Source organism: Misgurnus anguillicaudatus, chromosome 23 (genome assembly GCF_027580225.2).
Source record: "Misgurnus anguillicaudatus chromosome 23, ASM2758022v2, whole genome shotgun sequence".
NCBI lineage: Eukaryota > Metazoa > Chordata > Actinopteri > Cypriniformes > Cobitidae > Misgurnus > Misgurnus anguillicaudatus.
This window is the reverse complement of record NC_073359.2, coordinates 17,238,511-17,262,212: the sequence shown is the minus strand read 5'-3', so window position 1 is coordinate 17,262,212 and position 23,702 is coordinate 17,238,511. Positions and strand designations below refer to the sequence as shown.

Sequence of the window (23,702 nt, the reverse complement as noted above, 5' to 3'; positions counted from 1 at the left end):
TGTCATCATTTACTCACCCTCACGTTGTTTCAAACCTGTATAAGTTTCTTTATTCTGTTGAACAAAAAATAATATTTTTTAATAAATGATGGTAAGCACACATTGACTACCACAGTTTTTCCTACTATGGAAGTCAATGGGTAATACATTGATAATGCATTATGCATTATTATGCATATTAACATGAAATAAGATTAATATGCTGTTGTTCATTGTTAGCTAATGCAATAGTGTTTTATGTGAAAAAACACACAAACGTTACCTCTTATTTAAAGATCCTGTATTGTGTGCGACATTTTTATAACTCAGTCGTGTGCTGCGCTTCTACATAGACAACATGACAGATGCCAAGGAAGACTGTTGTGTACACCCTGATCTGACGAATTTCCATGTTATAGTCACAGAAAATTTTTGCTAATTTATCTGTGTCATTCTCACGGATCTCTGCATTTTTTTGTTTCCGTACCACATACTTTCTTTTCCGTGTCAGTTTCACGTACACTGAAAAAATTATTCATTCAATTTACTCAATTTTTTGGGGTGGGTGGTCGCAGTCAATTTATTTAAGCTACATTTAAACAAAACTTTTTGTTTGGTTTTTCTAATTTTTTGTTTAAATGTAGCTTAAATGAGTTGATTGCGACCACTTACCTTAAAAAATTGAGTACATTGAATGAATCATCTTTTTCAGTGTATTGGTTACTCAATTGTTTTCCCTATTTTCTTAGCATTGTCGCGTGGGTTTGGGGTTAGAACAACTTTTTATTACAACCCAAACCCAACTCTAACCCTACTGTCAGGTGACAATTGTTAAAAATCCGGGGGGGAAATTGTATAAACCAATAGTTAAAGGGACATCCTAACACAAACCCAAATCTAACCGTAAAATCTAAAATAGGAAAAACAACTGAGTAACCAATACGTAAACTGACACGGAAAAGAAAGTCAGAGGTACGGCACGGAAAAATGTAGAGATCCGTGACAATGACACGGATAAATGAGCAAAATATTTTGTGACTATAGACGGTTTCATCGGACGCACGTGCGGTGAAGCGATCCGCATCTGGTCCGAACTTTACTTCCCGTTTCAGTTTTTTTAATGGTCTGACTAGCTGCTAAACTGAACTCTTGGACAAATACCTCGTCGAAAATAACAAATGTTTTGGTTTCCTAGGTAATCTACGTGTTGTTTATTTTGCTTGTTATATAAATAAACTATGTTTAAAGTAATTTATTCTTAGCGAAGTTTACTGGAAGTAAAGGGCTCGTTATAGTTGTGCGTAGGTCCTACGGCGTAGCTGTGACGGTGTAGGTTCCGCGTTGGTTTTCATTCATACTTCTGCATCGTTGTTTGCGTTGATGTGCAAACACAAGCGGAGACCGCTGGTAGGCAGTGTTCATGCGTGTAACCACAGTAGCAGTGCGACCGTCAATGAAGAAGCAGCTTGGCAAGTTAACACACAAACACACAAACAAAAATATAAGCACCTGACGTCTTTGTAGAGATTGGTAAGAAAACATGAAGAAATATGTTGTATTCAATGCAAAATAGTCTGATTAATTTTTGTATCAATAGTCACACTAAATTCACTCACTTAAAGGGACACTCCACTTTTACACGATGTAACTACAGAAGAGTCAAATTTTAAACAGGAAAAATATTAAAACTCTAAAGTTATTTTTGAGCGCGATGCTAATGGTCTAATCAGATTCAATGGATTATGCTAAGCTATGCTAAAAGTGGTACCGCCAGACCCGGAGATCAGCTGAATGGATTCCGAAACTGTAAAAATCAAGTGTTTAACTCTAAGGGAGCTGGAAAATGAGCCTATTTTCAAAAAAAGTGGAGTGTCCCTTTAAATGTATTTCTATAGCACTTCGCCCAGTTTGCATTGTTGCCAAGCAGCTTTACAGAAATATTTTAGTGTAGGAAAATTATGCAAAATAAGGCTTAAAATAAAAAGTATGCAAAATATGCAAAAGAAATCACCCAATAAGTCCAACAAAAGGCAGCTGTGAGAAGAACCATAAAAATAAGGTGCTAGTAAAGGTTTGGGTTAAAACAGGCTCAGTATTTTTCTGTCTGTACACCATGAACATATTAAAGACATATTACAGTACACGATCCCTAAAAAAAAACGTAAAACGTCCAAAAGTGAACTCATCCCAGCTTGATCACATGTTTTTTTGGAGGGGACATGGGGCCCTCCGCACTTTTACGGTCTATGTTCTAGGCCTTTTTTTCATTCTCCTGAAGGGGGAAAGATCTTGCAGGCCCCTCTCCTGGCAGCAGATTTTATTTGATGTGGAGGTCTCGTGTTGGGTTTCAGCACCAGTTAAACATATGATCTCGATTACGAGCTGGAGTAGGAAGGGATGACGGTTGCTGACTAGTGATGCTGGACAGATAGAGTCGGAGACGTTCGGAGTTAATACAGACCACGTTGACATCTCCTGCCACACTGGGGGTAAAAGTCAACAGTTAAATCTGACATCAAACACGCATTGTATGTACAGATGCGGTTTTATCTACGAGCTGAAGATTCTGACGGGGTCTTGTAGAGGGGAGATGCGTACCGTTACAGGTCATTGAAATCTTATGTCATGTTGCACCAACTGTGGGCACGGGAAGCACAGATCTAACAGAGAATAAATTACAGCTAGTATACGAATGTAAAAGCATGAGAAAAGTAACTCCATATAAATCTTACTGAATTATTCGTTGTTTTTTAATACAAGCTCTGTGAATGAGGGGAGTAAATCTTTGTCTTTAAACAGTATGCGCAGGATATGCACGACTCTGCTATCGGCGGATCTATCTAGATTAACCTTGATTTATAAGAGATTACTGATGCTGCTTATGCAACAAGTGCAACCAGACTGCTCAAATAAAAATGTGATCTATCTACCTGTGTGTACTGATGTGATGCGAGTTTGCACTTGTGCCAGATTTGCCTGGTTCTGGTACATGATTTCAATGATATGCTAGACTGATTCATGTTTGCCAAATATATGCCACATTAAAAAAAATACCATAGTAAATTGTAGTACACTGTAGTATATTATAGTGAATACTATGCTTTATTAATGTATACTACAGTACCTTGTGGTATTAACTATTGTGAATTGGTAAGTACTGTAGAATACTTCAGTATTTACTATAGTAAATTGCAGTATACTGTAGTATATTATAGTAATAACTACAGTTAATGTATATTATAGTTTTTGTAGTATTCACTATAAAGATTTGATTACTGTAGTATTAACTATACTATTTACCAGTAAACAGCGGTAATACATTGTAGTATAGTGTAGTATATTATAGTAATCACTACACTTTGTTCATGTATACTCTACTATTCCAGCCTGATCTCACGAGAATTTGTACATATTTTACGAGTTGGCTAATAGGCTTTATGCTCAGCTGCACTACTTCCTGAACTTCAGCCAGCTCCTTGTTTCCTGTCTGCCATTATTGGACAAACTGATTAATCCAGGTGTGCCTGACCTCAGTAGTCACAAACAAACTGAGCTGGCTGAAGTTCAGGAAGTAGTGCAGCTGGGCATAAAGCCTATTCGTGTGAATTCATACGAAGTTAACGTGCAAAAACGTACGATTCTATTGAAAAAAAACAAACGAAACCTGACCCCCGCACCTAAGCCTAATGTCACAGGGGTCAAGGCAAATCGTACAAAAACTTACAAGTGTGGTCGTATGAATATGAATTAACCAACTTGTAAAATATGTACGAATTCTCGTGAGAAAGCGTTGACTATTCTGTAGTATTAACTATAGTGAATTGATAAATTGTAGTAAATAAATACAGTAGTATACGTAAGGAATAATTGACAATGGGCCATTGAATTATACGAAAATAATGCACACCCACTGTGGTAATGCCGTTACACCACGAGTGGGTGATTCTCGCGAAATTAGACTTATGAGATGTCATGAAACATTTTGATAAAAAAGTAAATAAATGCAATACAAACATCTCTTCATGTACTATTTTGCACATGATTTCAAATGACATCATACAAACCAATTTTGTTGTTTTTTCCACATTTAAGGTGAAATTTTTCATTACTGCAATGTGTCCATGACTGGATTTGAGTTCTTTGACATGGAAATATTAATAATTAAAAAATCTAAAAAATAAAAAGCTTCAGTGCATGTTATACTATAAACATTAACAGTAAAGAAACATGTGGTATTTGGTGATCATTGGTAAATGTAAAGACAATAATAAGGAATATAAATGTGTCCATGACCAATTTTCTCACCCTCAGCAATGATTTTCAATCATTGTTTAGCCCTCAAGGAACTAACATTTTCAAAAATAAAAAAAAAAATTGTTGTAAGGTACATAATTGACTGTGACACTCAAGATGGCTACCAGGTAAGCAGTTCTTATTTTTTCTCTCCAGATAAAAGTTGAAAATTAGTTTGTCATAGTACCTAGACAACTTTTTAGTTCTCATTACTGAAACATGAGTTTGTAATGCATATATTTAATGTAATATCATGTTGCGGTAATGATAATTTTTTATATAAAAATGTAAATAATTATATAGGAAATATTTTTTAAATCCTCCAAAAATAATCTTATATATGCAAAAAAAAATGGCTTCAAGGGCTTTAAAAAAAATCTGATGCTGGACACTTTCTAAGTCTGGATTTTGTGAGAATCATCCGCATTTGCATTATTTTCAAATAATTCAAAGGACAGGAGTTTTTTCCGCTTATACCACGGTTACCACAAATATTGCTCTGGTACCTATTTTTTAAGACATTTGACAGGTTAGGCGTGCGGTTTACAGAAAAATAATTAACATCCATGGAACATTTCTCAGCCAACCAGAATACAGCATTCAACAGACCCATGGTATACTTCAGTATAAACATTAGAAATAAATAGTCGTGTAGTATATTATAGTAATCACTACACGTTGTTTATGTATACTCTACTGTTCTGTGTAGTGTAAACTACAGTGAATTGATAAACTGTAGTAAATACTGTTGTATACACCGGTTAGTAAACTTTAGTATAGAGTAGTATTTTTAAGTTTGTTAATTTATATTATAGTATTCTGTAGTATTAACTGTAGTGAATTGATTAGCTGTAGTACATACTGTATTAAGTATACTGTAGTATACTTCAGTATTTTCTAAAGTAAACTTGTAGTATACTGTATACTATACTTATATAGTACTTATAGCAAACTACACTTTCTTAATGTGTATAATAACACTCTGTAGTTTTGCACTGTGTATGATATATTATTTACTATGGTAAGGTTTCAAACACTATAGTATAAGAATTTTACTACAGTTTACTATAGCAAATGCTTAAGCATACTACAGTATTTTGTTATGTGCACTAGCTCATTCAGATGACAGAATTAAGGAAGCATATAGATTCAGACGTGTTATTACATGGTAGTTAACATGTAATAACTCACAAAGTAAATATTTAACACCATCCTCATTTACATTATTTAAATAACTCTGTAGGTAACAAACCACATCATTCCGGCAATGTTTGCTATATTGAGCCGATATAATAACTCTATTTAGATCGTCCAGGCAACGTTATCTATTGTTTCTCCTTCTGAAATATTTAGATCTCACATTTCCATAATATGATGGGACAGAAACATTCACATTGTGTCTTTATCCTAAGTCCATTCTCTCGGTAAAATCACAGCGGTACAGGATTTTATAACGCTCCCTTATCAGCTTCAGGGTTTAGTTATTTACTTTAAAATGGACTAATTTCTTATTCCAGCGGAGGGAGGAACGGCCGCTGACTTGAACAGCTGCTTCATGACCCAAAAAACTGTCAGTCTTTCCCTGGAATAAATTGTGGACCGTTCCATTTTCGCAAGGAGGGGGGAAAGACTGCGTGGAGAAAGACGCGCGAGAGAAAACCAAGCGTTAATACAGCTTTATTTTGCTTTGTGGCACAAATACGCATTAATTACATCCCCAAACACATACCTGATAGATTACCTGACAGACATATGTGAATTTTGTCCGATTAAAAGTTTATAATGCGTTGTGTACACCTCACCTCTTTCTCGCACCGATTCGGGTAGGCTCATAGTAGAATCAATTCACAGAGAGGGGAGCTTGAAACCGTCTTCTCGTGCCCGCGCGCTGAGTTTGTTGAGCGGCGTGTTGGGTATCTCAGAGCTGAACTCTGGCTGTAAGATGTATGATAAGCTGTCCATCTTCTCACTGTGTCTGTAGCGCGCTGGAAACGTAATCATTTATATGTTTAAATGTTTCGTCAATGAGCGTGAGATGCAGAGCAACAGCCACGCGCACGCTTTGCGCTACGGATCTCGACACGTTCTTGTTTGTCAAGTCGCAACGTAAAAGTTCTCCTCGGTTTTTATGTCCGCTTGCGTGTGGTGGTGCTTTAAAATGATATTTCGTCAAAAGCCTGTAAGATAAACATTAAGGTTTCTATTCTACCACAAGTCCACATAGGTCAGATACACACGTCATTGGTTTGATTGACAGGCGTCAAGTAGAACTCTTTTGTGACGTCACAATGCATATACATGCGTTCTATGCATAGTTATCATATTAAATGATTGATATTAGATGTGTGTACTGTGGGTTTTGGTAGGTTTGGTGGTGAACGACAAACAGTGACTCAACATATGCTGTATATTGTTTGAATCAAATTATGCACGTGACATTTTAAACCAAACACTCATAAATATGTACACATTTTTCAAATCGTTTAAGAAAATCGGATTACAATAAAGTAAGATTAATGTAATTCATAATTTGATTAAAAGATGTACACACTTGTAAGACTTGTAAGTATTATGCATACTATTTATTGATATATTTGCACATATTGTTCTATATAATAAAATGCAAGGTCGTACAATGACAGTCTGACACTATCTGAGCTTACAGAGCACATAAACTATTTGCCCACAATACTCACACACACACACACACACACACACACACACACACACACATATATATATATATATATATATATATATATATATATATATATATATATATATATATATATATATATATATTGCATATTTTCTTTTTCTTATTTTTGGCTATTGCTATCTTACCAATGTATGTAACTTTATCTAGACGTCTGACAAAAAATACATAGGCATACATATATTATCACATTTGTAGCATCACCATTTGTGCATTTTTGATATACCACAAATTTGTGAAACATATTCAGAAATATACCTACTTATGCATGCATGAGATGATTTTGGAAACTACCTGATATCACATTTATGCTATTTTTCTCACACTGTTTTTCATTCACCCTCTTTCTCTCCTTTATTATTCGGTACACTTCCACATGCATGGTTATTTTCACAAGGCCCTGTGTGGCTGTGAGTTCGGCTCTTCAATGCAATGCAGGCTGACTTTACCAGCAGGCTGGGGCTGATAAGGAAGTCGTATACGGCTGCCCACAGACAGTCTCCACACCTCGGCAACAATAAAGGTACTACACAAACTCAGCCCCACTGCACCCCCTATAGTAGCGCAATTGAAGTGTAATGCACGGCTTTAAACTGTGACACACAAGGTGATTGACTTGTTTGTCACACTGTACTTAAGCACGTCATACTGCCTACAATTTAGTGAACTAGAAGGAATGAAAGGGTTAAACTGACATTCTTATGTGCAAACTACAGAAAAATTGGACACGTCATATATTGAACACCTTTTGTGATGTTATAGTGCAGTGGTTCTCGGGGGGCCGCGAGATGGAGCCGGGGGGGCCCCAGTTTTATGACATTTTATAAAATACATTATTTATCATGAATTCTGTGTAATTAAACCTAAAAAATAAGGCTACTAACCAACAGCACTACTTTGAATAACATTATATTTTTTGTTTAAATAAAATTTTAGAACAGTTTTTTGTTATTAATTTTTTTTGGGGGGAGGAGGCGGGAAGGAATGCACCGTACACAAGGGGGGCCGCACGTAGAAAAAGTTTGAGAACCACTGTTATAGTGGAATAACATATTTAAAAAAACAGGTGAGCCGCGAAACAATGGTTAAAATGAAGCAAACTTAAGTTAAGATAACATATTGGACTGCAAAACATGATATGCAAATGAATAAATCAATAAAAACATATTTAGCCACATACACTATCAGAATTTTTTTTTTTTTAAATTGTCCTAAGCTGTTACTGGGGCAGTACCCTTTAAAAACTACCTTATATGTACCATATAGGTACAGATATGTATACATTTGGCATCAATATGTACCACTGATATGCACTCTGGTACCAATATGTACCTCTCAGGTACTAATATGAACAAAGATGAGGAGCAAAGATGCAGCTAGGGACCAATTTTTGACCTTTTTTTGACAGTGTACATAAATGCATAAATAAATATATGTATTAATTAAAACTGGCTTACAAGCTTTTTTGTTGGTTTTGTTGATTTAACTTATAAATAAATAAATAATAAAGAATCTTGAGCAAACTCAAATATTTGTGGAAAAAAAAGGTTTTCTTGTAAGGTGAATTTTTATCAAAAGTCATGATGCAGTGCATATATATTTTAAGGAAACACACATAATTTTTTTTGACATTGTATGATAAAACAATATTTCTCCTTTTCACAGAAAAATTACATCATACAGGTTTGAAACTGCAAATAATGACTGCATAATTTTAAATGAACTATTCCTTTAATATGAACAAATTAACCAGGATTACAGATGCCTATTAGATCTATCCTCAAAAGATACCCAGATGAGATGAGCCGCTGTTTTTCAGAACCCCGCACAGGTTTTTCATCACTGAAGTGCAATGCACTGTGGGATTGCACGGGGGACAAACAGAGCAGAACAGGTTGATCTCTTTGACTGGGCGTTCATGTAGGGTTGTTATTGGCTTTGTGCATTAGCACTGAGTCAAATGCTTCAGGAACTGACCATGTGAGTCATACGCAAACAACTCTATCTCTAGTTGGGTTTCTTTCGTATCCCAGCAAGCCTATTGTGTGGCATCAGAGGCCTGTCGACTATGTTAATGTTTGCACAGCAGCACAATGGTCTCTGATATCCACATCTGCTACCTATCAGGTTAATACTAAACTCAGGTGAGTAGATGGACCACAATACGAAGGCAATAAGATGGCCTTAATATTAGTGAAAATTTGGACAGATTATATATATATATATATATATATTTTTTTTTTCTTATAGGGTAACTTTAAAAACAAGCTAAAGGTCACAGATCCAGTACCTTACTGCATACTTTATCCATATAGTTACATACCATTAAATTACACATCTTCTCATATGCTTTGTAATTGCTGTAACGATGTACACATAAAATTTTAATAAAGAGCTCCATAGACAGGTGGAAAATATTTTATCACAGTCTATGGGCACCTGGAGAGCAGATGTGTGTATGCGAGACTATTTTTGAGGAACAATCTGCTGGACATCTCACCTAAAACTTGCCGCTGACCTTCACAGGTTCACACCTGCTTCGCAGCACAGGTGGTTTGTTTTCATAAAATACCTGTGAACGTCTCGAGACGCAGAACCTTTGTTGACATGTAAAAGTCAAAAAGTTGTAAGACTGATTTATTATATTACATAGCCAAAGGCAAAGATGTCCCACATGGAAAATACTATAGTATGGTTTATAGTGTTTACTTTAGTAAACCATACTGCAGTATATTTAAAAGTAATTGATACATTTTGTTCATTTATATTATAGTTGGATTATCTGTAGTATTAACAATAGTGAGTTTATAAACTGTAGTACACTTTAATATGTACTATGGTAAGGTAAGGTTCAAAGAAGACACTGTAGTATCTAAGAATTTTACTACAGCTTACTATAGTAAATACTGCAGTTGTGATTATACTGCGGAGTTTTCAATTAATTGTTCTTTAATATATTAAGCTGAGGTGAAATCGAAGGTGTAATATAACCAGTGATTCATTTAAACACTGCGAACGAAGGCGTCTCGTCATCTCTATATCAAAGTGTGCCATCTAGTGGCAGTAGTGTGAATGTACACTTTTACACAAATCCTTGACCGTTTCCAATAATCGCCACCAAATCAATATGTCCTCAATAATTAACATTCATAATTCTACATAATTATCAAAAATATGGTTATAAGATCATGCCTACATATTAAAATTTAAATCTGCCATTTATTGTCAGTTAACTTATCCTTAGTGATTAATTTCACTATAAGAAAAAACACTGTAGCCTAGTATGGCCAATGACGTGACGTTAATTATTTTGGGTCCATATGGTTCAGTTATATGTAAAAGGGTTAAAAGTTCAAAATAAATTTGCAGATTACTTGCATACAATCTCTTTTTTGAGGACCAAGTCTAAATTTTTTGGTTTTATTTCATTTCGAAACATTATTTAGGGGATAATTGCAAAAATGTCAATGTGGTGTAACCGATCTATGTCAATTGGTGTAGTTAGTATTTTTTTAATGAAAATATAAAAATATTCATAAAAAAGTGGATAAAATATAATCATCTAGTTTAGTGTAATATGATTTTTTTAACATAGGGGAGACCGGGGTTGGTTGTCACAATTTTTACTCATGCATGAATTGCTCATCTTCAAAAAATCTTTCAGCAGTAATATCTACATGAAATGAAAACTTGGGGTCTTGGCTTTAAATGTGTATACTTTTTACTTTTAGAATGTATTGTAACAGGAAGTAATTAATCATCAAAGACACAATGTGACAACCAACCGCATCAAGGTATGGGGTTGGTTGTCCCTATAGAGGTTCAATAGGATTTCAGTGATAAATTTGGATTTGAAAAGATAATGTGTAACTTTTTAGTTTTTTTAAGTTAGAAACTGCAAATAAGTTTTGGGTTATGATAGTTGTCATCAATGCCCATCGTGTTTAAACAATGGGATTAAAGTGGGTGATCAGTTACTCAAATTGTCTACTGTGTTGAGAAATAAAATGAAATAATTTTTAGTGTTAAAACCTCTTCATTTAATGCTTTATTTATTTTATTTTAACAGCAAACAAAAACAAACAAACCAACAGTCTTAAAAGGTCTACATGTCCAATACTCACATGTGACAACCAACCCCGCAAGCTATGAGACAACCATCCCCAACTGACTTCTTGACAAACATGCTAAGCTAGCTGCCACACGGCTTTAACTTGATAGCTAAAATATGACTCAAAATAAAGCTACTACTGTTTTGTTTTTGAATGACTAATATCCTACAAAATCTCAACACAAAAACAACACCAACATGAAAATTTACTCCTAACCTCAATGTTTTGTGTCTGCTCAGCAAAATTATTAGTGCAAATGAGTAAGCTATTAAAGGCTAACAAATTGATATCAAAATTGTACTACAGCGCCATGTAGTATGTTTGGAATAAGCAGTGTGACAACCAACCCGTGAGACAACCAGCCCCGGTCTCCCCTACATTTTTTACATCATTTGTCAAAGATGATTTAGAAAACAGAGCTGTTTTCAACATATGTCAGGACAAATATTACAAAAACGCATTAAAATTTACATTTAGAAATAACTAATAAAATGATATTTTAAAATGATTGTTTTATAATTACGCTTACATGCCATCAAGGTGGAAAAAATATTTAATATTTCTCATTCTTTGGCGCAATTGGTGGTTACACCATTTGACATTTTCAGGTCCATTCAGTCTTAACTTTCATAAAATGGTGCAAATGTATTTTTTTATTGCATAAATTAACATAAATAAATACACTATGTGCATTGAAATAAACCTGATGCATGTTTTTAAAACAATTTTTTAATATATTTTTAAATTTCTCATCTTGCCAATATAGGATACCTTAGTGAACTTTACTATATTGTAGTATATGCTACAGTATACCTACTTTAGTATTCTGGGTAGTATTCACTAGCAAATTGATAAACTTAAACAGTCAACCCTGTAGTATACTTTAATAATTATTAAGTAATGCTTTGCTATAGTAAAACACTATAGTATCTAGAAATGTACTAAATTTCTACTACAGTTTTCTATAGTAATACTAAAAACTTTACAGTATTTTTCATGTGGATGGTGGATCTCTAGCGCTCCTGTGTGGTGATTTACAGTAATTACAGCGCAAAAATGTTCAGTATCCTATTAGAGCGGATGGGTAACATCAATGACAAACTCTATTATAGTTATAACAAAACCTTATGATGCCAATAATAAGTCTTATTGAAGCAAAGACCCCCTGTTACATGCATAAATATGTAAGAGTTGCCTTTAAAGACTACCATATTTATACATTTAGTTTAAAAAAATGTATATTTTGCAAAGGCATTTAAAAAAAAAACATTTAACATTTTTTAGGCTGATTTTATGTATTTTTGTTAAACACATTTATTTCACATTTATTGGCAAACAAAGACACCTGATGTAATCGGAAGTCTTCAAACAAGAAGTGTGGCCACACCAGATTAATTACATGAAAACACTTTATTCATCTGATATTGTGGATTATGTAATGTAAACTGTTCAAAAGAGGAAAAAGATATTATTGACTTGTATTTCATACAATAATGACGTTGCTTAGAACCAGGAGTAGATATTAAATGGCTTATTAAGGTATAACACCTCTTTTTAATAATAATTTATAGTCATAATTACTGAACATTTAGCAAAAACACAAAGATCACAAGCCTACAGCAGTTTGCTTTCGAAGAAAGAGATTGGACAATATATTCAATGTCTCATAGCGTACTAGCATGCACCGTGGCTTGGCTTAAAAGTGAAAAATAGCTGCACAAGACAAATAGTGCCATGAAAGCTCCTCGATTCTACAGTCTGGTTACAAAATATGTATTTGTCAAAGCCTGGCGATACAGTAGGCAGACACAAACCATCCCATCTTAAACCCCACCCAGTTTTCCCAATAGGATGAAACAAAATCTGTAATAGGTCAGAGATATATAAGCAAGGGTTAATGCATTCGAATCATATAGCAAGCTATTGTTTGTGTCTTTCTATCTTTCTTACAGTGGCACTGAGTTATCTAAATGAGACATAAAAGACAACAGACGCTATACGTTGTGCTACTGTAAGCTTTGAATAAATACAGAAATAAATAAATAAATACACACCATGCTTCCTTAATGTAAATGTGGGTAGTTCAATTCGATTTTAGATGCATACGCATATTAAAATGTCCCTGCATTTCTGTATGCATATAAAAAATCAAAAATGTAGATTTTTATTTGAACTACAATTCTAATTAAAGTCTATTATTTTAAAAGTAATATTAAGGTTATATCAATTTAAAGGACGTGAACACAGTCATGTCCAATGTAAATGCTTTGTAAATGTCGTCTGGATCATCTGTTACGAAACTTGATCTTTCGCTAATCGATCGCATTTGAAATCGAAGTGTGTAAGAAAGTCAAACTCCTTGACAGATCCCCACTGAAGTCTTTTGTGATACTTGTTACTAAATAGGAATATCACTTTGACTGTTTAATATTATTCGTATTGCGTTCGGTATAATCTCAATGCTGTATGAGCCTCCAGAACTTGACAAATAATCCTATACTCTTCTTTCGAGGTTTTTATAAGCGGCATTATCTATCGTCTGAGTTCCCAGTGCGATATCACAACAGCGATAAGAAAAATGCTGAGCTCAAACGTAACTAGAGTTTTCGATGTATAATATATTATAGTTGACGATGCATAAGTTAGTACATTATGTAAACAAGCACCTAACACTATGATTTCATGAGGTTTGCCGATTCAACGGGTGAACTAGGATTTCGACAGGACGTACTTTTGTAACCGATATAATAAATGGCGTCATGCAGGTTTTTTATTTAGAAAAAACGATGTGGATTTCCTTTAAATCGGAGACTAGTTGCTCTGAGTACGTGCCGTCATCGAAAGTACTTCCTTTAAAGCGACGTTTTGCTGAGGTCGACCTTGACTGGAAGCGGACCCGCCTCCTTGCTTTCCTCCGATTGGCTGAGCGTCATGGCAATCACTGGCGTCAGGTGATAGGGGTTGACCTTTTGGGTGTCATCCAAGAACTCCTTATCGCCATTGATGCTTAGCTGTAAAAACATCATCTGCTTTAAATGTCCAACATATAGAAGTTTTGAACAACAACTAAAAAGTGCCACGCTAAAGTGGAACCCATTCTAAAAATGAAAGCGATGCTTTAATGCTCATGAACACGTTTAGCTCGTATCTGCGGTGTACCTGATTCTTGATGTGTTGCTCGGGTGCTGTGACAAGACTGGCACAGCTTAGCCACAGCATCACCATGATGGATAGGAAAAGACACACTGCTAATATCCAGCGTGGCAGACCTGAGCGCCTGCGGGAAATAAACACCAAAAAGTGATCTTTTAACTTTAAAAAGCACAGAAAGTATTTTATTTTACTGTTTGATATAACAATGGTCTTAGACTTCAGGGGTCTGGAGTATCCGTCTTACGTGAGTGCACATCGTTTTAAACACTTTGTCAAAAACATTACCCCGTTATCAAATATACACTATCAAAATGTTTCATGTATACTATTTTGTTTTCATTATGCTTATGTCATATGTTATATACAATGTTTTTTAAAAATAAAGAACTATGAAATTGTTAGCATATCCGCTAGTGATGTTTCATAAACCTTATTAGCACATATTGTTGATAGTATTATTCAAATAATTTTTGTGTAGTTTATGGGCTATTTTTAAAACAGTAGAACATAAATCTATACATACAAATGCAACGCTGTTAAACAGGTATTAACTTGATTTTGTAAACCTAACAGCAACCAAAATGCAACATTGTTAAAAGCTAAAACCCTTTTTGAGCTTGTTGTGTATTAATTTGTTTTTTTGCGCGCATAACCTGACTACAACCAAAATGCAACGTTGTTGAAAATTGTAAAACATTTTGTTGTAGCTGGGAATGAATTAGTTTTTTTGCGCACATAACCTAACTGCAACCAAAATGCAACATTGTTGACAATTGTAAAACATTTTGTTGTAGATGGGAATTTATTTGTTTTTTGCGCACATAACCTAACTGCAACCAAAATGCAACGTTGTTAAAAGCTGTAAACCTTTTTGTGCTTGTTGAGTATTAATTTGTTTTTTGCGCACATAACCTAACTGCAACCAAAATGCAACGTTGTTAAAAGCTGTAAACCTTTTTGTGCTTGTTGGGTATTAATTTTGGTTTTTGCGCACATAACCTAACTGCAACCAAAATGCAACGTTGTTAAAAGCAGTAAACCTTTTGTGCTTTTTGAGTATTCATTAGTTTTTTGCGCCAATAACCTAACTGTAACCAAAATGCAACGTTGTTAAAAGCTGTAAACCTTTTTGTGCTTGTTGGGTATTAATTAGTTTTTTGCGCACTTTACCTAACTGCAACCAAAATGCAACATTGTTAAAAGCTGTAAACCTTTTTGTGCTTGTTGGGTATTAATTTTGGTTTTTGCGCACATAACCTAACTGCAACCAAAATGCAACGTTGTTAAAAGCAGTAAACCTTTTGTGCTTTTTGAGTATTCATTAGTTTTTTGCGCCAATAACCTAACTGTAACCAAAATGCAACGTTGTTAAAAGCTGTAAACCTTTTGTGCTTTTTGAGTATTCATTAGTTTTTTGCGCACATAACCTAACTGTAACCAAAATGCAACGTTGTTAAAAGCTGTAAACCTTTTTGTGCTTGTTGGGTATTAATTAGTTTTTTGCGCACTTTACCTAACTGCAACCAAAATGCAACATTGTTAAAAGCTGTAAACCTTTTTGTGTTTGTTGAGTATTAATTTGTTTTTTGCGCACTTTACCTAACTGCAACCAAAATGCTACGTTGTTAAAAGCTGTAAACCTTTTTGTGCTTGTTGGATATTCATTTGTTTTTTGCGCACTTTACCTAACTGCAACCAAAATGCAACATTGTTAAAAGCTGTAAACCCTTTTGTGCTTGTTGGGTATTAATTTGTTTTTTGCGCACATAACCTAACTGCAACCAAAATGCAACGTTGTTAAAAGCTGTAAACCTTTTTGTGCTTGTTGGATATCCATTTGTTTTTTGCGCACTTTACCTAACTGCAACCAAAATGCAACGTTGTTAAAAGCTGTAAACCTTTTTGTGTTTGTTGAGTATTAATTTGTTTTTTGCGCACTTTACCTAACTGCAACCAAAATGCAACATTGTTAAAAGCTGTAAACCTTTTTGTGCTTGTTGGATATTCATTTGTTTTTTGCGCACTTTACCTAACTGCAACCAAAATGCAACGTTGTTAAAAGCTGTAAACCTTTTTGTGTTTGTTGAGTATTAATTTGTTTTTTGCGCACTTTACCAAAATGCAACATTGTTAAAAGCTGTAAACCCTTTTGTGCTTGTTGGGTATTAATTTGTTTTTTGCGCACATAACCTAACCGCAACCAAAATGCAACGTTGTTAAAAGCTGTAAACCTTTTTGTGCTTGTTGGATATTCATTTGTTTTTGCGCACATAACCTAACCGCAACCAAAATGCAACGTTGTTAAAAGCTGTAAAACTTTTTGTGCTTGTTGGGTATTAATTTGTTTTTTGCGCACATAACCTAACTGCAACCAAAATGCAACATTGTTAAACGCAGTAAACCTTTTTGTGTTTGTTGAGTATTAATTCATTTTTTTGCGCACATAACCTAACTGCAACCAAAATGCAACGTTGTTAAAAGCTGTAAACCTTTTTGTGCTTGTTGGATATTCATTTGTTTTTGCGCACATAACCTAACCGCAACCAAAATGCAACGTTGTTAAAAGCTGTAAAACTTTTTGTGCTTGTTGGGTATTAATTAGTTTTTTGCGCACATAACCTAACTGCAACCAAAATGCAACGTTGTTAAAAGCTGTAAAACTTTTTGTGCTTGTTGGGTATTAATTTGTTTTTTGCGCACATAACCTAACTGCAACCAAAATGCAACATTGTTAAACGCAGTAAACCTTTTTGTGTTTGTTGAGTATTAATTCATTTTTTTGCTCACATAACCTAACTGCAACCAAAATGCAACATTGTTAAAAGCTGTAAACCTTTTTGTGCTTATTGGGAATTAATTTGTTTTTTGCACACATAACCTAACTTCAACCAAAATGCAACGTTGTTAAAAGCTGTAAACCTTTTTGTGCTTGTTGGAAATTAATTTGTTTTTTGCACACATAACCTAACTGCAACCAAAATGCAACGTTGTTAAAAGCTGTAAACCTTTTTGTGCTTGTTGGATATTCATTTGTTTTTGCGCACATAACCTAACCGCAACCAAAATGCAACGTTGTTAAACGCAGTAAACCTTTTTGTGCTTGTTGGGTATTAATTTGTTTTTTTGCGCACATAACCTAACTGCAACCAAAATGCAACGTTGTTAAACGCAGTAAACCTTTTTGTGTTTGTTGAGTATTAATTAGTTTTTTTTGCGCACATAACCTAACTGCAACCAAAAGGCAACGTTGTTAAAAGCTGTAAACCTTTTTGTGCTTGTTGGGTATTAATTTTTTTTGCGTACATAACCTAACTGCAACCAAAATGCAACGTTGTTAAAAGCTGTAAACCCTTTTGTGCTTGTTGGGAATTAATTTGTTTTTTGCGCACATAACGTAACTGAAACCAAAATGCAACGTTGTTAAAAGCTGTAAACCTTTTTGTGCTTGTTGGGTATTAATTTGTTTTTTTTTTGCGCACATAACCTAACTGCAACCAAAATGCAACGTTGTTAAAAGCTATAATCCTTTTTGTGCTTGTTGGGTATTAATTTTTGTTTTTGCGCACATAACCTAACTGCAACCAAAATGCAACGTTGTTAAAAGCTGTAAACCTTTTTGTGCTTGTTGGGTATTAATTTGTTGTTTTTGCGCACATAACCTAACTGCAACCAAAATGCAACGTTAAAAGCTGTAAACCTTTTTGTGCTTGTTGCGTATTAATTTGTTGTTTTTGCGCACATAACCTAACTGCAACCAAAATGCAACGTTAAAAGCTGTAAACCTTTTTGTGCTTGTTGGGTATTAATTTGTTGTTTTTGCGCACATAACCTAACTGCAACCAAAATGCAACGTTGTTAAAAGCTGTAAACCTTTTTGTGCTTGTTGGGTATTAATTTTTGTTTTTGCGCACATAACCTAACTGCAACCAAAATGCAACGTTGTTAAAAGCTGTAAACCTTTTTGTGCTTGTTGGATATTCATTTGTTTTTGCGCACATAACCTAACCGCAACCAAAATGCAACGTTGTTAAACGCAGTAAACCTTTTTGTGCTTGTTGGATATTCATTTGTTTTTTGCGCACTTTACCTAACTGCAACCAAAATGCAACGTTGTTAAAAGCTGTAAACCTTTTTGTGTTTGTTGAGTATTAATTTGTTTTTTGCGCACTTTACCTAACTGCAACCAAAATGCAACATTGTTAAAAGCTGTAAACCCTTTTGTGCTTGTTGGGTATTAATTTGTTTTTTGCGCACATAACCTAACCGCAACCAAAATGCAACGTTGTTAAAAGCTGTAAACCTTTTTGTGCTTGTTGGATATTCATTTGTTTTTGCGCACATAACCTAACCACAACCAAAATGCAACGTTGTTAAAAGCTGTAAAACTTTTTGTGCTTGTTGGGTATTAATTTGTTTTTTGCGCACATAACCTAACTGCAACCAAAATGCAACATTGTTAAACGCAGTAAACCTTTTTGTGTTTGTTGAGTATTAATTCATTTTTTTGCGCACATAACCTAACTGCAACCAAAATGCAACGTTGTTAAAAGCTGTAAACCTTTTTGTGCTTGTTGGGAATTAATTTGTTTTTTTGCGTACATAACCTAACTGCAACCAAAATGCAACGTTGTTAAAAGCTGTAAACCTTTTTGTGCTTGTTGGATATTCATTTGTTTTTGCGCACATAACCTAACCGCAACCAAAATGCAACGTTGTTAAAAGCTGTAAAACTTTTTGTGCTTGTTGGGTATTAATTTGTTTTTTGCGCACATAACCTAACTGCAACCAAAATGCAACATTGTTAAACGCAGTAAACCTTTTTGTGTTTGTTGAGTATTAATTCATTTTTTTGCGCACATAACCTAACTGCAACCAAAATGCAACGTTGTTAAAAGCTGTAAACTAGGGTTGTGCCGATAGACGATAGTATCGTGTATCGACGATCTTCAGACATATCGCCAATGGCAGGCTTTCATGGCGATAGTCAAGACGATAGTTGGTGAATGGTTATTATTATTATCATCATAGTTTTATATTAACACCGACAATGCATGCTTTTCCTCACATGAGGGTTTGTTTGCTTCACTTTACGCGGAGAGCTTGTAAAGAGAGAATTCCTTCTTGCACGTACCTGCACTTAATGCGCGCGTCTTGGTCTCCTTCTACCACTAAATCCAGCGTGCCGCGTCATGAGCAGCTGCGCTTCTCTCTGTCTCACGTGCACGCGCTCTCGCGACAGTCCGCAGTCTAAACATAAACTGAAGTAGTAATCCTTATTTGTTCAGTTTAATGCGTTTCATGCGAGCTGATGCAAACTTTACTTTTTGTTTAAAATATGACCCGCTGCATATTAGCGCCTCTCTCTCACTCTCGCCTACGTGCAGAGAGCTGCGCTCTGTCTGAAGTCAGATCACTAGGTATTAATCCTGTTTATGATATGCATTTCAATGAGTTGTAGCAACACGTCCCTCGTGTTTAATATATGATTGTGTTTAAAATATGATCGCCTTCCGCTGGACCGATGCGTTTAAAAAGGCACCTCATGAGAGCACCACTGCTTGACACGTGTAGTCTTCTGCAACAGCACTAAATAAATGCATTGAATAGTTTGTATGTGCGCGCACTTGTGTGTGCGTGCGCAGATGCATGTTTTTACAGTTATTAAGTAATCATGATAGGGTTTTAATGACGCGCTCGCTTTAATGGCATCAGTTTTAAGAAGGTTGCGGTCACGACGGTGTTACGGTCTTGTTTTTTTTTTGTCCACACATCAAGTGACTTGTTATAATGAGTAAAAATTAACAAATAAAAAAAGAGTAAACTACTGCTACGCCCCCCGATAATATCGTGTATCGCCGATCTCACAGGCTGACGATAGGACGATCTGAAAATAGGGCATATCGCCCAACACTACTGTAAACCTTTTTGTGCTTGTTGGGAATTAATTTGTTTTTTGCGTACATAACCTAACTGCAACCAAAATGCAACGTTGTTAAAAGCTGTAAACCTTTTTGTGCTTGTTGGATATTCATTTGTTTTTGCGCACATAACCTAACTGCAACCAAAATGCAACGTTGTTAAACGCAGTAAACCTTTTTGTGTTTGTTGAGTATTAATTAGTTTTTTTTGCGCACATAACCTAACTGCAACCAAAAGGCAACGTTGTTAAAAGCTGTAAACCTTTTTGTGCTTGTTGGATATTCATTTGTTTTTGCGCACATAACCTAACTGCAACCAAAATGCAATGTTGTTAAAAGCTGTAAACCTTTTTGTGCTTGTTGGATATTCATTTGTTTTTGCGCACATAACCTAACCGCAACCAAAATGCAACGTTGTTAAAAGCTGTAAAACTTTTTGTGCTTGTTGGGTATTAATTTGTTTTTTGCGCACACAACCTAACTGCAACCAAAGTGCAACGTTGTTAAAAGCTGTAAACCTTTTTGTGCTTTTTGGTTATTCATTTTTGTTTTTGTGCACATAACCTCACTGCAACCAAAATGCAACGTTGTTAAAAGCTGTAAACCTTTTTGTGCTTTTTGGTTATTCATTTTTGTTTTTGTGCACATAACCTAACTGGAAACAAAATGCAACGTTGTTAAAAGCTGTAAACCTTTTTGTGCGTGTTGGGTATTCATTTGTTTTTTGCGCACACAACCTAACTGCAACCAAAATGCAACATTGTTAAAAGCTGTAAACCTTTTTGTGCTTGTTGGATATTAATTGGTTTTTTTGCAAGCACAAAAAGGTTTACAGCTTTTAACAATGTTGCATTTTGTTTGCAGTTAGGTTATGTGCGCAAAAAAACAAAACAAATGAATACCCAACAAGCACAAAAAGGTTTACAGCTTTAAACAACGTTGCATTTTGGTTGCGGTTAGGTTATGTGCACAAAAAAAAACTGCAACCACAATGCAACGTTGTTAAAAGCAAGTAAACCTTTTTGTGCTTGTTGGGTATTCATTAGTTTTTTTGCGCACATAACCTAACTGCAACCAAAATGCAACGTTATTAAAAGTAGCTAAACCTTTTGCGTTTGCTGGGTATTAATTTGCTTTTTGTCACATAACCTCACTGCAACCAAAATACATTATTGTTAAAAACTGTAAAACATTTTTTGCTTTCTCGCACATAATGTAACTGCAACAAAAATGCAACATCGTTCAATGTTTTAAAAACATTTTATACTTAATTATTATTAGTTTGTATTAGTATTAGTTTGGTTTTAATGCACCTTTAAGTTAAAACTTATTAAAAGGTTTGCAGTTCTAAGCAACCTAATCAATTATTTAACCTTGGCCAAATCAAAACATCAGCACCTGCATTCATCCCAATCTCACCTTGACATGCAGCCCAGGAAGTCATGCTCTGCAGCTGCATCCTCAGCGTGTTGGCTGACGTGCTTTCCTTTGGCTCCAGGTTTTGCCGCATTCCGCTCCCCGTGCGACCGACCACCTGCAATGATGCAGAGACAGCAATCGTGACCATCGATTTTATGACCCTCCTGCTACGGACAAACCACAGCAGCAAACAGAAGTCAAGGCTCGAGCTTCGGTCCACGACTACGCTTAAGAAAGCTATTAGAGAGAAAACCAAAGCCGTCAACGACCATCTGGCTCGAGGGCAGATACTCTTACCGGTATGCGGTCGCTGTGTGTGAGAGTTGACTTGGGGCCAGGGTTTGTCAGCCACATTGGAGCGTGGGGCTTGTAACTCAGGCAAAGAGTATTCGATCTCTGGTTGGCTCTGGAGAATCAACAAACACAGTGTCAAGAGCAGGAAACGGCATTATGGGATTTACTCAGCAGAAAGGCTTCTGAATGAGACGCCTGGGTCGGCGAGCGTTTTTGTTATGGTAAAGTTTTCAACGCCGTCATGCGAAAGATTCTCACAAATGTTCGGCACGGTTAAACACGATGACACGGAGAACACGTTTTAAAAACAAGAACTAAAACTAAGCGCCAACACAGCTCCTGCTTACATCTGTATCACCGGCAGTCCAAACTGGCAGAAATTGATTCTTGTGATTGATCGTTGACAGAAGTAATACCCGACACCATACCCCCATACATTTGACACAGCTTTTCTCAATAGGATCGTGGACCCCTTTGCGATTTGAAATGGGGGCCCATGGGGTTTGCAGAAAATTCTTGAATAATGGGGAAAAATTACAAGCAAGACTTTTCAGGAATAGTTTAACGTCATTAACTACAACTATGCATTAGTTATGATATTACATATACACTCACCTAAAGGATTATTAGGAACACCATACTAATACTGTGTTTGACCCCCTTTCGCCTTCAGAACTGCCTTAATTCTACGTGACATTGATTCAACAAGGTTCTGAAAGCATTCTTTAGAAATGTTGGCCCATACTGATAGGATAGCATCTTGCAGTTGATGGAGATTTGTGGGATGCACATCCAGGGCACAAAGCTCCCGTTCCACCACATCCCAAACATGCTCTATTGGGTTGAGATCTGGTGACTGTGGGGGCCATTTTAGTACAGTGAACTCATTGTCATGTTCAAGAAACCAATTTCAAATGAATCAAGCTTTGTGACATGGTGCATTATCCTGCTGGAAGTAGCCATCAGAGGAGGGGTACGTGGTGGTCATAAAGGGATGGACATGGTCAGAAACAATGCTGAGGTAGGCAGTGGCATTTAAAAGATGCCCAATTGGCACTAAGGGGCCTAAAGTGTGCCAAGAACACATCCCCCACACCTGCACAGTGGTAACAAGGCATGATGGATCTATGTTCTTATTCTGTTATGGCCAAATTCTGACTCTACCATCTGAGAGTCTCAACAGAAATCGAGACTCATCAGACCAGGCAACATTTTTTTACTCTTCAACTGTCCATTGTTGGTGAGCCTGTGCAAATTGTAGCCACTTTTTCCTATTTGTAGTGGAGATGAGTGGTACCCGGTGGGGTCTTCTGCTGTTGTAGCCCATCTGCCTCAAGGTTGTGCGTGTTGTGGCTTCACAAATGCTTTGCTGCATACCTCGGTTGTAACGAGTGGTTATTTTAGTCAAAGTTGCTCTTCTATCAGCTTGAATCAGTCGGCCCATTCTCCTCTGACCTCTAGCATCAACAAGGCATTTTCGCCCACACGACTGCCGCATACTGGATGTTTTTCCCTTTTCACACCATTCTTTGTAAACCCTAGAAATGGTTGTGCGTGAAAATCCCAGTAACTGAGTAGATTGTGAAATACCACGCTCAAAATTGCTTAAATCACATTTCTTTCCCATTCTGACATTCAGTTTGGTGTTCAGGAGATTGTCTTGACCAGGACCGCACCCCTACCTGCATTGAAGCAACTGCCATGTGATTGGTTGATTAGATAATTGCATTAATGAGAAATTGAACAGGTGTTTCTAAGAAACCTTTAGGTGAGTGTATTGTGATATATACACATATACACACACATAAATATGGGTCA

At 35.7% G+C, this 23,702-nt stretch overlaps 2 protein-coding genes and 1 long non-coding RNA gene across 7 annotated transcripts in view; 1 reads left to right on the top strand and 2 right to left on the bottom strand.

Moving 5' to 3' along the window:
• Positions 1-1,454: 1,454 nt before the first annotated feature.
• Positions 1,455-6,500, bottom strand: LOC129452643 (uncharacterized). The gene is made up of 3 exons (XR_008647200.2): positions 6,075-6,500; positions 2,578-2,639; positions 1,455-2,462 (listed from the first exon to the last, which is right to left on the bottom strand). It is a non-coding gene; the product is annotated as an uncharacterized lncRNA (long non-coding RNA).
• The window catches only part of crlf1b (cytokine receptor-like factor 1b), a 43,138-nt gene continuing 25,551 nt past the window's right edge, over positions 6,116-23,702 (top strand). For 2 of the 5 annotated variants that reach the window (XM_073862051.1, XM_055216626.2), the window contains exons 1-2: positions 6,132-6,216; positions 7,386-7,511. In XM_073862051.1, the coding sequence (XP_073718152.1) occupies positions 7,421-7,511 (91 nt within the window). In that variant the 5' untranslated portion in view covers positions 6,132-6,216; positions 7,386-7,420. Of the gene's footprint in view, positions 6,266-7,385; positions 7,512-23,702 lie in introns of those variants that run through there. The other 3 variants (XM_055216627.2, XM_073862050.1, XM_055216623.2) reach the window with 3 other exon arrangements.
• Positions 12,492-23,702, bottom strand: part of tmem59l (transmembrane protein 59-like) — a 28,105-nt gene continuing 16,894 nt past the window's right edge. The window contains exons 5-8 of the mRNA XM_055216632.2: positions 21,888-21,996; positions 21,591-21,705; positions 14,260-14,377; positions 12,492-14,111 (exon numbers count right to left, since the gene is read on the bottom strand). Coding sequence (XP_055072607.2) covers positions 13,953-14,111; positions 14,260-14,377; positions 21,591-21,705; positions 21,888-21,996 — 501 coding nt within the window. The 3' untranslated portion in view covers positions 12,492-13,952. The remainder of the gene's footprint in view (positions 14,112-14,259; positions 14,378-21,590; positions 21,706-21,887; positions 21,997-23,702) is intronic.